The 16,467-nt window shown below is 33.2% G+C and overlaps 1 protein-coding gene across 1 annotated transcript in view; it reads left to right on the top strand.

Annotated features, from left to right (window-relative positions):
• Positions 1-16,467, top strand: part of LOC143229268 (glutamate receptor ionotropic, kainate 2-like) — a 106,843-nt gene that overhangs the window by 64,613 nt on the left and 25,763 nt on the right. Inside the window, exons 5-7 of the mRNA XM_076461381.1 lie at positions 8,403-8,456; positions 9,054-9,215; positions 15,167-15,322. Of these exons, the coding sequence (XP_076317496.1) occupies positions 8,403-8,456; positions 9,054-9,215; positions 15,167-15,322 (372 nt within the window). The remainder of the gene's footprint in view (positions 1-8,402; positions 8,457-9,053; positions 9,216-15,166; positions 15,323-16,467) is intronic.

Raw genomic sequence — 16,467 nt, forward strand, 5'->3', positions numbered from 1 at the left:
GTTATTATGAATGTTAATTTATATACAAAACTTATACAAATTTACAAAGAATTCTGAGTCTTCTATCTGGCCTGGAACTGACTATTTGCTCGGCGGTTCACGATGAGCGAATTAATTCTAAGTTGATAAATAGATACACTTCATTGACGGGAAGCAAACTAGCTCTATTCTTGTCCCACGCCTTTTACAAGCTGACTTTTTTACTGAAGAAGATATATAACGTCCTTGTAGAAAGACTAATGTCCAAAGTTAATTTTCTGAACTTAAAGGTTTGTAATATTTGAAATTTATAAACTGTCTGGTCGAATATCTGTAGTTTTCCTCTAAATAAGTGTTTATTACAGTTATAGCTTCCAAAGCTTATACTAACTGAAGCAAAACAACAATATTAAATCTGTGTCTTGGCGCGTTGATTTATATAATTGTAGGTTGAGGTTTTGAAAGTTCTGTTGTCAACAATATTCGAACATATTCTAGTGCTTTCATAAAACATGTATTGTTGGTTACATGCATTTATAAGAACATACTTTAACAAAAACAAATACCGATATCAAAGTAAATATGTGCTGGTAACTCCATTACAGAATCTAAAGGAATAACTAATGTCGATAAAGCATCTTTAAACTTGAGAACTGAATTACGTAATTATCTTAAGAAAATTTAACTAATCTCAAAGATCTTGTATACAATAAAAATATTGTAAATATAAGAAGTTTATCGTCTTATTTTTAAACTTAATTAAACATTAATCAGGTCCATAATGAAGTATTATCAGCCGAAATGAGATTCATGGCCCCGTATTATTTTTCATTGAATTTGAATATAAAGCTAAACGTTTTTTTTATTTCGAATGTTTTCACTTGTTACCATTTTCTTTGTACGAAGAAACATTCACAAACCTTCTACTCATTATATTAAAGTTTTGTAGTAATAACTTACGGACGTTGTATTATGTAATGTCAAATATATGTTTTACTAAATTAAATATTTGATAATTTCATCTTGCTGCAGTACCTAATAATCGTTGCATTAGTGACTTAAAAATATTTTTATTAATTGACAACTGCTGTTAATTCAGGAAGAAAGGTTTTAAACTTCAAAGAGTTGAATTTCCCGCAAAACTCGGCAAATAAGTAGAAGCACTAAGTAACATTGTTATAAGTATATATTCCTAGTATGTATTACTAATAGTGCATTTTTCATTTGCTAATTGAATTATGTTCAACATTAAACATTAATATTTTTAGTATTAAATGCAAAAACGCATTAAATTTTATGAAGTTAAGTTTGATTAAATTAAAATTTCTCCAGTTTTGATTAGTTTCAGTAAGCAGGTGAAACTTTAAACTTCTGTATTGATTTGTTATTTACTTTATTTTGTGTTACGTGAATTATAAGCTAATTTGTATTTAAAAAACGTAAATTTAAAAGAGAAATCCTAGAAAACCCAAATACGTCATTAATTTGTATTGATTTTTTTTACCTTCAAAACATTTTACATTTACTTACAATCTGAACAGCACCATTCACATTAGAACTGGAAGCAAAACGGAATAATTTCTCTGTAGTTACATCTATACATGACATGTCCAATGTAACATAAGGGGTTTTAGAAAGTTGTTTTTTATTTAGATTTTTTTAAACAATTATTCACAACGCTAATTCAAACAGTAAACTATCCAATAGCATCATTTTTAAAATTGAAGAAAAAAGTTAGTTTAAACTTGTATTGGTTTATTATTAAGCACAAAACTACACAGCTCTTTGCTGTGTCCTCTTCACGTATCGAAACTGTTTTAACATTGTAAACCGACAGATTCACCGCTGAGCCACTGGGTAGGTTCGTGATTGGAAGGTCAAGACAGTAGAAAACTCTCTAACAGATAGAAATATCAGTTCTCATCACAGAACCAAACAACAGCAGAAACTTTTATCGTCATAATTGAAGAATAAATAAATGTTATTCGCAGTTGTATGCTTAATTTGCTGCAGTAATAGAAAACATGTCTGAACGAATACACCAAAGGTGGTAAAAATTAAAAATAGTTGCATTTGTAAAGCTGAGGATAACTAGAAGTATCTTTGACGGAACGTAATTCATGTAGAGAAAATAACTGACGAAAGAAGAATTTAATGATTTTAACATCTGATGAAAAATCTAAAGTTAGGATATGACCAAAAGATAGCTGTATTCAACGTGGAAAAGGCCAAAATGTATCTGTGATTGTGTAAACGTATTATGACAAATTTTCCTCGATGACTTGTTGAAAACTGATCTCTAAATATAACACGTACACAAGTTATTATTTTCACATGTTTACAAATGACACCGTTACGTATAAATTTTATAAAACACTTTAACTGTCGATAACTTAGCCAGAAGTTAACTACTATGTTTGAAAATGTTTACGACAGATAGGTTCATAACACCCATAAATCTCATCAGTTGACCTTGCAACTGAAAGTTCACCCATAGAACCATAAGTCACTGTGAGAAATATTCATTGAACTTTCTAGTGGAACTTATCTTAATGTCTGTAATCTCACTGGAGCAATAAAAACAACAATAAAGTATTCATATTAATGTAATCTACAACTTCAAACAATGCCCCAAAAATATAGTGTCTTACACAATCGGAGGCAGAAATAGAGTCACTTTTTTGTTACACTGTATACCAGAGTACATTGTCAATACTATTAATATACGTTAATTTGGAATAACACCAAGTACGATAGTTATTTGTTGCATGGTTTGCATTAAAGTTAATACATACTTTTACGTGAATCTAATTTTGCTGCAAAATATGCGAATATGGATTTTTCGAACGTTGACGGCCATGCGTGTTAAGGCGTGCGACTCGTAATCTGAGGTTCGCGAGTTCGCATCCCCGTCGCGCCAAACATGCTCGCCCTTTCATCCGTGGGGGCGTTATAATGTTAAAGTCAATCTCACTATTCGTTGGCAAAAGAGTATCCCAAGAGTTGCCGGTGGGTGGTGATGGCTATCTGCCTTCCCTCTAGCCTTACACTGCTAAATTAGGGACGACTAGCACAGATAGCCCTCGAGTAGCTTTGTGCGAAATTCAAAAAACAAACAAACAATTGAATTATTTTCAAATGTCATCTACTAATATTAGACGCTATAATATTTTCAAAATTCTACCAAGAAAACTTCTCAACTGTTTGTAAGTGAAAAGTCACTGAAAATTGCATAAACGAAGACTGAAAGATCGCTGTAATAAAGAAGATAAAAATTCAAAGCGTTAAACAAAATACGTTTATTTTAGTTTTTTATAAACACAATACTACTTTTTCTTTAACCGATAACTTTCTTTAAAATAAAAGACACAAATGGATACATGCGCTATTCTGATTTACTTGTACTAAAAGGCACATTTTCCAACATTCTGTTTATCGGTCTTCATCAAATACACTAAATGATCAAGACATAGGATAACATTATAATGGAACAATAAACCAAGAAGTAAACTAATGGGCATTAGACAAGCTAATAGATAAGCAGAACTAAATCTGTAGAATAAGACAGAGGCCAAGATAAGCTAAGAAAACAATCGATAAGTAAGGAGAAATTTGATGATCAAAATGATTAAGAAATAAATAAAAATTCGTTGAATAAGCCAAAAAACTAATAGGTGAGCTAAAATGTCAATTTGTTTTTATTAAACAAACATAACAAAATCCTAATGTAATTATTTGTTTCTGAGCTTCGATGAATTGTGTGTCAGTTTATCAAAGGCGAATATGGAGATAAGGTAACAACACAAGAGGTAATCTAAGAAACACAGATAAACTAAGATAAAAAAGACGAATTAAAATACTTTAAATAATCTAAAAACCTAATTGGTAAACTGAAAGACATTACTTAGCTCAGAGGCTAAGAAATGTCCTAAGAAACACAAAATACATTTATAAACAATAGATACATTAAAATATATCAAATAAATCAAGTGAGGAAAAGACCTTACATAAATAAGATAAGTCAATAAGCCAAGAGCTAAACTAAAAGGGATCTTCATGATGTTAGAAGAACAACTATCCTCAGAAAATCAGTTATGTACAAAAATAAGAAACCAATAACCAGAGCCCCTTCTAGAACACACGGTATATCTGCGGATTTACAACGCTAGAAACTGGGTTTCGATACCCGTGGTGGGCAGAGAACAAATAGCCTATTGTGTAGTTTTGTGCTTAATTCCAAACAACCAATCAATCAAACAATATCAGAGCTATTTCGAAAGATATGCCTTTCTCCATAACTAACAAACTGAAAATCTACTGATACGATATCCTCCCATGTATATTTGTTTACCTATATTTCTCTTCCACTTCTTCCAGTAACTTCCGTGCACTTCCTGAAATTTTATTTTTGGCTATTTAACCTTCAAATGAGATGTTGAAACAAATCTAAGAATTTCAGTCGGCTTAGAATCCTGTGGAAAATTGCACATTCTTATTTTGAAATGTGATATATTTTGTACTATTGTGATTTTAATTCAAATACGTCTTTCCGATCATAACAGATAAATTTTAATAAATTTCATCATCAGGAGGATTGTTTTACAATTTCGCGCAAAGCTACACGAGGGTTATCTACGCTAGCCGTCCGTAATTTAGCAGTGTAAGACTAGAGGGAAGATAGCTAGTTATCACCACCCACCGCCAACTCTTGGGCTACTCTTTTACCAACGAATAATGGAATTGACCGTCACTTGTAACGCCCAAACGGCTGAAAAGGCGAGCACGTTTGGTATGACGGGGATTCGAACCCGCGAACCTCAAATTATGAGTCTAACGTCTTAACCCACCTGGCCATGCCGGGCCTTTCATCGTCAGTGATACAAGAGATAGAGTATTTGCTCGGATGATAGTTTGTATTTAATACAATCTTTCCAAACTCGTTAAATAAACTTGTCTGTATTTTTTAATTCAATTGCAAAATTCAGTTTTATTTTTACAGGAAACATAGAACTTAGAGCCGAAGAGTTCTAATAATAAATTATTTACTTATTTGAAGAAAGCTGATTTTATTTACATGCACTTGCGGCATAAGTAATTTTAGTGAAAACTAAAGGACATCTGGAACTTTAATATGATTTGAGGCTAATATTGTAATATAAAGTATTATTTCAATACTAAGAAAGCAACTTAGTCACTATTTTGTTTACTGTTAAGCTGTCTAAGCTGCGGGCATCACATTCATACTTTTAGCGTTATGAGCTCTAATAAAGCTTAGCGCTGAAGAACCGAAGGAAATGATGTATGTAGTGTATTCCGTTCTGTAGTTATGGTTGTTTTTGTTGTTTTGAATTAAGCATAAAGCTCCACAATGGGCTATCTATACTTTGCCCACTACGGGTATCGAAACCCGGTTTTTAGCGTTGTAAGTTCGCAGACATACAACTCAGCCACTGGGGGGGGGGGTTGTAGTTATGGATAAAACACTCGACTCGCAATCTGAGGGTCGCGGGTTCAAATTTCCGTCGCTAAACATGTTTGTCCTTTCAACTTTGGGGTCGTTATAACGTTTCGGTCACTTTTACTTTTCGTTGGTAAAAGAGTAGTCTAATTATTGAATACAGGTGATATTGACTATCTTTCATTTAGTCGATCACTACTAACTTAGGGACAACTGGTGCAGATAAACGTTGAGTAGATTTGCACAAAATCCAAACAAACCAAATTTTAATTACCATATTTACCGACAGGGAAGATGTTATGTGGTATGAAATTTAACAACACGTAGAGAAACGTTTACAATAATGCTACTTTCTAAAATAATTTTAGGGTGCTTATTTTACAGACATTTATCGATTAAAAGTAAAATAAAAAATAGTTGTGTGATTATAATAAAAAACTAAAATAAATATAAGTATATACGCATGTTAGTTCTCTATTTTTTATTATAGCAATTTTTCAGAGTCTGCACTTTTTCTAAGATTTCATTAATCTAAATTACACTAACGCATTTATGTCAGTCAAGCTGCGTTCACATGTGGATGATATCATATATCGTTTTCATATAGTTTATAATATAGCGACTTTGCCTTTGTTCCTTGCTCCCCAGTGGCACAGCGGAAGGCCTGCGGACTCAGAACGCTAGAAGGCAGGTTACGATACTCGTGGTGGGCAGAGCACAGATAGCCCATTGTGTATCATTGATTAATTTAGCTTGTTTTGAATTTCGTGCAGAGCTACACCAGGGCTATCTACTCTAGTCGTCCATAATTTTGCAGTGTGGGAGTAGAGGGAAGACAGCTAGTCACCATCACCCACCACTAACTCTGGGGCCACTCTTTTACCAATAAATAGTGGGATTGACCGTAACATTGCAATGCCCTCTCTACTGAAAGGACGAGCATGTTTGGTGTGACGGGGATTTAAACCCGCGACCTCAGATTACAAGTCGAGTGCCTTAACCACGTGACCATGCTTGGCCTTGTAGTATTGAGCTTAACATTAAAGAAACAAGGAAATATTTAACCGTCCTTTTGTAACTAAGAATGAGACCAGTAAACTATTATCTCTCTTGAGGATCTCTCTCTAAACCGCTAATTATTTCCTGGAGATGCGTACATACTCTTGGTAAGTTTGAGATTTGCTGTATACAAATATGCCGTTCTTGTGACGATAAGTTAGCAAACTGAGCTTTTAAATTATCGCGTCACATTACATTATCTTATTATGTGTTGGAGGCTGTAAGGCTACTATTATTATTACCACTGACCTTGTAATCGAGGGAATAATAGTGACTGATTGATGACGTGTCGGAAAGCAGCAAAGTTCCAGTTACGGTCAATGTGACTATTAGATAACTGGAACTCGAACATAGATGATCCTTCTCTTCCATAACATGAAATACCGTCATTAAATCTATAGGGTTTCTCTTGCCGATGTAACGTATCATAACTCGATTTTGTTAAATTTGGAAACTGTGAATATGTCAATGTGTTTTACATTCTATATATGTTCAAATTTTATGAAGCTATATTTTTTTTACGTCGGATCCTGTGATAAAATAAAATAAATATATAAATTGTAATTCTTTTGAAAATTAAATAGGTACGTGATTGTATCCGTTCTCTCGTTTTCAGCTCGTCGTCTTCGAAAGCCAACAGGCTCGACATGGCCAAGCGTGTTAAGGCGTGCGACTCGTAATCTGAGGGTCGCGAGTTCGCATCTCCGTCGCGCCAAACATGCTCGCCCTTTCAGCCGTGGGGGCGTTATAATGTGACGGTCAATCCTACTATTCGTTGGTAAAAGAGTAGCCCAAGAGTTGGCGGTGGGTGGTGATGACTAGCTGCCTTCCCTCTAGCCTTATACTGCTAAATTAGGGACGGCTAGCACAGATAGCCCTCGAGTAGCTTTGTGCGAAATTCAAAAATCAAACGAATTTTTTTCTTAATGTGACGATAATTGGTGAAATTACTGAAAAAAATTGTAATATCACCAGACATGTATGTTACAGATCTCCATTTCTAACCACTCTCTCAATCCTAACCAAAATTTACTGGCTTTAACACGAAACGAAAGCAGAGTATATTTACAGAAAACATAAATATACATGTTTGTTTGCAATTTAAGCACAAAACCACACAATGGGGTATCCGTGCTCTGCTCACCACGAGTATCAAAACTCCTAAGTCCGCAGGCACGTCGCTATGCCACTTTGAGCTATAAATATATATAAACTGGCCTAGATATAATGAAGCTACAGATGTATTTTATACCATTTAAACAAAAAAAAAAACATCCTCGAGACTCCTTTTGTACGTTAGTATTTATTATTCGTTACGGCAATGTTTTTGACAGAAACCAAATATATATAATTATTTTATTTTTTTAAATATTTGCGGTCTTGTTAAAACGAAGAATCTCCACTGACGCTCCTTTCAACTTATTCAAGTCATTCGCAATTTACATGTTAACAGTGTGAACTCTTTCGTGGTGTTTATTGCATACTTGAGTTCGTAATTTAAATACTTGCCTTGTCACATACGCTAATCACTTATTGTAATGCGTTTCATGTATATAAACGAATCTATTAACGTTGCGTCTGCCTAATGATTATGTAAAGATCAAAACATATCTTTTATGCCACAAAACAGCAAATATCAATTTTTCCATTTCTTACTTTTATCAATTTAGAAAATAAACGTGGACTAGTTTTTGAGTAAATTGCAATCTAAATCTTCATAAAATTCTAATTAGCAATATTACAATAAAAATGTTAAAATCTTAGTTTAAACACTCGAAGATGCTAATACATAAGCATACCTTTTATTCCTATCTAAAACTACAGCTTTAACAAACTCTCACTCGCACTAGCTAGCTTATAAGTTCATTTAGAATATGCTTATGAAATATAAAAATTTTCTTACTAGGCCAAGGAAGTGGACATGATGTCAGAATATTACAATTATTTTATCGTATCTTTGGTAAGTAAAAAAATGTATTTTGACGTTAACCTATAGATTATAAAAGTTTTGGAATTACTTTACTTCTTATCAAAGATTATATTGTCATAATATTCTTCCTAAATTAAACTGTATTATTGTGATAAATCGAATAATTAAAGATGAATAACGTCCGTTTCGTAAAAAACATATTGTTTGATTGTATAGTCTAGTTTCGTAGTGTTCTTACGTTTTTTATTAAAATATTTAATTTCGTAATTATTCAACATTTTCTACGAATATCATGGATTTCTTTATAACAGTATTTCAGTTATTCTATTATTTATTTGATAAACAACAAAATTCTTTATTGAGCTTAGTACAAAATGTTGTATAGAAATGAATACATGTTTTAATATCATAACAATCGTCTTGGGGAAATTATATACTATTTTATCAAATACATTTTTTGATGTGAAACATAAATGCAGTAGATTTGGGTTATAAAAATAATAACAGATAGGAATTTCGTACGAATGATTGCAAAGAAATCATATAACGTTTTTGAAACGTTCTTAACCTTTAGAAATTGTATCTTGCTTTCTTTCAGTCATAAGTTAACAACTCTGTTCTTTGTAGGATTTACACACCATTGACTTAGAGGAATTTCAATATGTTGGAACAAACATATCTGGATTTCAACTAGTGGACGACACAGCATCAGACATAAGTGAAAGTTTGCAAGGATGGAGTTCCAATGGTTTGAGTTACAAGAACTTGAAAGATAAGGCTTACCTTAAGGTAAAGTTTTTGTATTGATATCAGTAAGTACAATGCTTTAACAGAGATTTGGTGTTTCTGCTTCACAAGCTAGAGATTAGATTAGATTTGAAGTTTAGCAAAAATTACAAAAGAAGTTTCTGTGCTTTGCCCTTCAAGGGTATTAAAATACGTGTGGGAGTGTTGTAAGTCCGTGGACATACCACTGTGCCACAAGACAGAGATCCTTGTGTCCTTTTTTTTAAAGTTGTTTATCTAAATGATGTTTTTACAGTCTCTTGGAAGAAGTTTTAAAATGGTACATAATAATTTCATTTGTTATAGTTATGTTACAGTGAAGCTTAAATGAATCACGTTTCTATAAGATTGATAAACACTTGTGGCAGAATTTTATAAAATATGTGGTAAAGAAGAGGGATTTCAGAAAATTGTCTTGAGAAAACAAATTCGATAAAGCTATTTAGAGAAACATGATTTTAATAAATTACTGGGGAGGAAATTCCAGTTAAGAAGCTCTCAGTAGGTAAAAAAAATTCTAAAACTGCCTAGGGAAAATTATTTTTAATAAACATTTTTTTGGAGCAAACCCACATTGGATTATTAGCCGTTGTCATCGCAGACAATTCAATGCCAGATTTTAGCATTGTAAATGTGTAAACTTACAACTGTCCCATTGGGAGACTAAATAAATAATTCTTCAGAGAAAGTGGATTTCAGTGAACTTTTAGGCTGGAAAAGGATTTCAGTGAAACTTGCTAACGAAAATAAATCTCACTACTGTGCCACGAGGGTTATGTATTCCAATAAATTGCTTTTCAGGGTCTAAGTATCGTACTTTTATTTTCCTGGATCGTGGCTAGGATGCTGGGCTACATACCACAAGGTCGAAAGTTTAAGATGTGATAATTTTAAACATGGTATGCTGAAAGTTCTGCTACTGAGTTTAGTGAATAGAAGAAAGCCTTTTTGAGGCGGATACCGCTGAACGGCTGATTTTCCTATAATCCAGTAGTTCAAACTCCGTAAAAGCTGCAGGTAAACCTAACTGATATCTACATAACGTGCTGCCCAGATTGGCAATTCCGGTTCCGTATGTTCATTCTTTATAGTATATGCAATTCAGACAACAAGTGTACGCTCACAGTGTCTGTTGAAAATATAAGAAATGAAATATTCTAATACGGCAACAAATCCCGGAACTGAATAATGAAAGTAGATCTTTACTGTATATAACCGACTACACATCACAAAAAATAAAACATAAAAGGAGTTAGCTTCATGAAATTGAACCTTTCAGTGGGATAAAATTTAAATTAAGGCTATTATGCACACCTTAATAACATGTAAAAGAAACTCAATCTTAAAATATATTTCACGTTCTTATGTTAAGTAGGTTGATACTTATATATATATATAAACGTCTTTCAAGCCTTTATCGAACGTAACCGGGCGAATCGTTAACTTCCTTTCGCTCTAGTAATGTATAGTAGCCAAATATAACAATCTTCTGTAAGCAGTCTTTACTTTGGAGATTAGCTGTCTCTTTGTAGCCTAAGTACCATTAATTCGGAAACCATTATCTTTGACATACTTTTTTTACGAAAATGGCAATTTATTTCCCAGACTTCTATATGATGTAACAAAAACGCCAGAATAGTAACATAACTTAGGGCACTTTAAGTCTCACGTATCTGCTTCTCATCATTATTCATAATTGCACATCTTTCCCTTTGGGTATATTTTATCGATTAAAAGAAACGCTATTTTCAAAACGAATCATGGAGTTTTATTTCTGCAATTCATAACGATAATATGTTACAAAAATTTACAGCAGGTACACAGTAACAGTGACATTTCAACAACCACTTCATGACGCCATCTTCTTCAGGTTTAATGGCTAATCCACTCATGTTCTCTCCGCTGTTCATGTTTGGTGTTATTGTAAAGTTTTAGTCTTATAGCAGTTACTATAGAGGGAATGGAGAAATTGGCGATAAAATTTCATGTTGCATGTTGACGTAAGTCAACAAATATTTTTGTTACGTCGTAAACTTTTCAATCGTCAGTGAAGTAGAAATCCATAAGTTTAAGTCACTCATTAGGGCTTTTTTCATGACTAATTGATATAATAATGCATAATAATTTTAAAAATAGAAAGATAATATTTCACATAACTCAAAAAAAACATGTATTTTGCTCCTGATGTTTCACCCACAAGAATTTTTGAAGTAAGCACTTTAACCATTGTCAACAAGCTTAACATTCGAACACATATTTTTATGCATTAATTTTGTAGTTCACGAACATTGTTAAATTCCTTCTTTTTTACAGACAAAACTATGGAAGTAATAAGTTTATTTGTGAAGTTGATGTATATTATTTCTGTCACGAAAGTCCATTTAATTGAGAGTGACCAAATGTATGGGGGTGGGGGGTTGACTAGTCAGCATCTAAAGAAACAGTAACAGTTAGAATGAATCATGGGACTTGGCGCTTGGGTACTATTCAGGTTCAAAATAGTCTCTGCATGTGCACTTTAGGTTAAAGCAGAACATAAAATATATAGTTCTTTTATATAGTTTATTCAAGCAGTATTGCAATGCCATATTCTTCCTCCTATACTCCTTAGTTATAAAATAAGTAACACCAGGATTATTTTAATATTATTAAATAAAACGTAAAATCTATGCGATCCTTTGGAAACTTAAAACTAATATGGTGTTTTCAGATAAGAATATTTTGTTTAATAATTTTGATAAGTATTTCAAAAACTGGATAAAATAAAATTGAAGACCAAAAGATACACGAATACTCGAGTAAACTGAAATAAATGATATGTTAAGAACCGAAAGCGAAGAATTAATTAAAAGTGTTCTATTTAGTTTGACTGTAACGGAACGCACTGCAAATTTAAACATCTGAAGAAATCAACTTGTAAACCGTCTCCAAGTTTGAATTAATTTAGGGTCGTTTGATTATTTTCAAAAGTGATTATTAACATTTCACGATCTAGTCCAAACCTTTCTTCTGCAGGTACAAATATATTCCTCATAAAAATAGATTATCAAAATATTGTTTGGTAGTTATTCTTCTGGCCCGCTATAGCCAGGTGGGTAGGACGCTCGACTCGTAATCCGAGAGTTCAGGGTTCAAATCCCCGTCATGCCAAATATACTCGCCCTTCCAGCCGTGGGGTCGTTATAATATGACGCTCAATCCCACTATTCGTTGGTAAAAGGGTATCCCAAGACTTGGCAGTGGGTGGTGATGACTGGCTGTTTTCCCTCTAGCCTTACACTGCTAAATTAGGGACGGATAGCGCAGATAACCCTCGTGAAGCTTTGCGCGAAATTCAAACCAACCTCTTCATTCAACCGAGACCCGGCATGGCCAGGTAGTTAAGGCACTCGACTTGTAATCTGAGGATCGTGGGTTCGAATCCTCGTCACACCAAACATGATTGCCCTATCAGCTGTGGAGACGTTATAATGTGACGGTCAATCCCAATATTCGTTGATAAAAAGTAGCCCAAGAGTTGGCGGAGAGTGGTGATGACTAGCGGTCTTTCCTCTAGTCGTGCACTGCTAAATTAGGGACAACTAACGCAGACAGTTCTCGTGTAGCTTTGCGCGAAATTCAAAACAAACAATCGGATCCAATTGGGCCAGAGAAATGAGTGTTGATATGGTTTAATCTGAATTTAGATAAAGTTTATATCATTATAATAAACTTTTATTTTACCAATTAGTTCTAGCACAAATTTCAGAGTGATAAAACTATTTTTCTCCTTCTTCTTATTTGTAAGAGGCATTATTCAACTGTCACAGTTCGTTGAGAGAATTTTACGCAGGCTTTCTGAAGCAACTTTGCTTAACAAACGTTTCTGTTTTCTGTTTTGTAACGCTGCTATACTGCTATATGAAGAACATAACGGTAGGTTTCTTCTTGTTGCTTTTATTTAATTCTCAGAATACTATTAAGCAATTAGTTACAAGTTTGAATTAGTTTTAATATGTCATAAAGTAGTAGCATATTGATCTGTTAAAAATATCTTATAAACACCCTTTACTTACCCCATGAACAGTAATTAACAAATATATAGCTCAAGGATGAGAGGTAAATTGCAAAAGGTATTGGTTTAAAACTTTCCACTAAATATTTACTTTCCTTTCCGGTTCCGGTATGGCCAGGTGGTTAAGGCACTCAACTCGTAAACCGAAGATCGCGCGTTCGAATTCCCGTTATATTAAACATTCTCATGATGACTATCTGCCCTCCCTCCAGTCTTACACTGCTAAATTAGGGAGGGCTATTGCAGGTAACCCTCGTGTAGCTTTGAGTGAAATTCAAACCTTTATTTTAAGTAACCATGGTTGTCATGCTTTGCATGATTCCTAGCGATTAAGACAAGAATTAAAGTTTTTTTTGCTATAATTTAATCATTACTATGTAGTAATTACAACAGCAGAAAAGGCAGAAGTAATAAAATGACAAACAAGTCACCGCGATTCGCGCTTGTAAAAACTTCTTGATATATATTAATCCTGTGCACAAGCAGGTTGCAAATATTAATTATTTCCAGTTCAGCTTAATACGTTTAAACAGATTTTTTTCACAAATACGGTTCCAGTTCTATTAAAAACTTTGTAGTATACATCTAAGAATGTTGACGAGTCGCCCAATCTGTGTTCTGTGATCTTACTTTTTAACACTTACTTTGCTTTAACACATCAAACTGATTGTTATATGCTACTATGAAAAGGAAATAATTGTTGTTGTTCTGAATTAAGCACAAAGCTACACAATGGGCTATCCGTGTTCTGCCCACTACGGGTATCGAAACCCGCATTTTAGTGTTGTAAGTCCGCAAATATACCGCTGATCCATTGGAGGGCAAGGAAATAACATCTTATGAATAAACATTAAATAAAATATTTAATGTTGGATTAGTTAAATATATTAACTCCAAATACATGGATAATGTTATCCTTGTAAACATACTATTATTTAACAAATGTTCATAGTTTCCTGTTGCTCTGTTAAGTTTTCTTAAAACTTTACTTAGTGGTTATTGTTTATCTATTAAAAAATACGCCCATAATACATTAAATGGCACGTATACCTTCATGAAACATATAAGTATTTCTTAAATTATTCCATTCACAATTTTTCATTTATAAGCTAAATTACTTTTTATAGTGCACCCAAAAAATGGTTAAAGTGGTATTGTTGGATTAGTTTCTAGATATGAAATATTTCGTTTTTAAACATAATCTGATTCAGCGTATACCTTAACTTGGGCTTTCAAACATATAAAGGCTTAAAAATCTTTAAATGTTATATAAATATATTTATTTTCAATGAAAAACCTAGAAAGTTAGAGAAATCTTTCATTTTTAGGAAGTTTTCGCGTTTTTACGAACAGGTGATTTCAGCAAATAATTGTCATATCAAATATTAACAGTCAGTAGAAGAATTCAAATTGAAAAGGAAACAAGGGCCCTTTTGTCAGTCAAGAGGAGATGTGCTCTTTTGCAAATGGTTAGCGATAATCACATATAGTTTCTTTGAGATATTATCCGCTACTGCACAAAAACACAACAACATTAATATATATTATTTAATAGACTAAGTCTACATCCTTCAATGAAAACTGAATTTACGCGTAATTTCTATTGTAATTCTTGTTGGTTATTATTCAGTTGGTTGAATTTGTAATACACTTAATAAGCCGTTTGACCAGGAAGTGCTTCATCTATAAATGAAGATAAGTTAAATACTTTTCTTAATTTAGGTTTTAATTGCGTAGACGGAAATACTTTTACTTCTATAATTACATAAATGATACTTTGAAGAACAGCAGACACAATTAGAGTGAAATGTAAGGTACGTTTTCTGTTCCATTTCAATATTTCATTTTTACAACCTCATTTCCTTCAGTTAATTCGTACTTTTTTAACTCGATGTCTAAGACGGAGGTGGCTCTGATGTACGATGCTGTGAAGGTGTTCGTCTTAGCTCTTCAAGAGTTGGATCGTAGGAAACAAGATATTGACTTTTCCGCCGTGTCCTGTGAAACAGAGCAACCTTGGACCCAAGGAAACATCGTTGTGAACTACGTGAGGATGGTACGATTGTTAGGTATTAAGAAACTACACGTAAACAGTGTACTTGGAAATATAACAACTTCAAACGTTAGTGTGAGGTGGCACAGACAATAATGTTTAAGACTTCTCCATAATTTGGTGATAACAACTCGCCTTTGGAGACTTAAAGACAAAACATAGCGATTTTTGTTCTAGCTTGGTTGAAGTGCTTTTATATACAAACACTTCTGGATCAGAAGCGTCTGTTCATTTGATCTACATGCTATTATTTTAAAGTGTTTACACATTCTCGAGCATGTGGTTAGATAAGGGATTTTTTTCTTTGCTGCAGTTGCCTGTTCTTTAATGTTATATTGGATAGTGATGTCAGGTTCATGTGACTTATATTGTCTACATGTAACAGTCCTTGATGTTAATGAGATTATAGAGACTTGAAAGTTAGAAATGTTGATATACCCAAACAAAATTTCTGTCCAGCAACGTCCTCCGTCATGTAAAACGCCAGTAGACAACTGTTACTTTAACATAATAGGATACAGTTCGAATAAGAAATAATTTTGTATCAAGGACTTTATACGTATTAAACAACTTCCATCAAAGGAGTTATTCAGAGTGTCCCACATCTCCATCACCAGGTACTATCCACAGTGTCTCCCATCTCTATCACTAATTTGTTTCAGTCTAAAACGTCTTATAACTCTATCATCAGGCGTTATTCACAGTTTATTTTGTATCAGATACCTATACGAACTACAGCGCATTCTGAGCTTATAGTAATGTAGTCCATGTTATAAAAAGCAACCGTTGACAATTATAGGAAACCAGCTCCTGAACTTATTCATTTTGATGTATATTGGATTAAAAAGTCAAATATAATTAAAAAGGTCAACATTCACGAGCAAATGCAACATGTATTTACCACGCAATCACAACGTGGTCAACCTTAACACCAGAAAAATTGTAAAACACACAGGAAAATTGAAAACCGTCTATATCACTATTTGAGACTTACAAGAATATACCTTCTTCCTATATCTCATGTTAGTTGGATAACGTACATTGAATCTCTAAATTATTCTTTCCTCACTAAAAAGGCAAAAAATTCGAAAATTGTCTATGTCACTGTCTGAGATATAGATAATTTAAATACGGAGGAATAATTATCA

Source organism: Tachypleus tridentatus, chromosome 10, assembly GCF_004210375.1.
Source record: "Tachypleus tridentatus isolate NWPU-2018 chromosome 10, ASM421037v1, whole genome shotgun sequence".
NCBI classification, from domain to species: domain Eukaryota; kingdom Metazoa; phylum Arthropoda; class Merostomata; order Xiphosura; family Limulidae; genus Tachypleus; species Tachypleus tridentatus.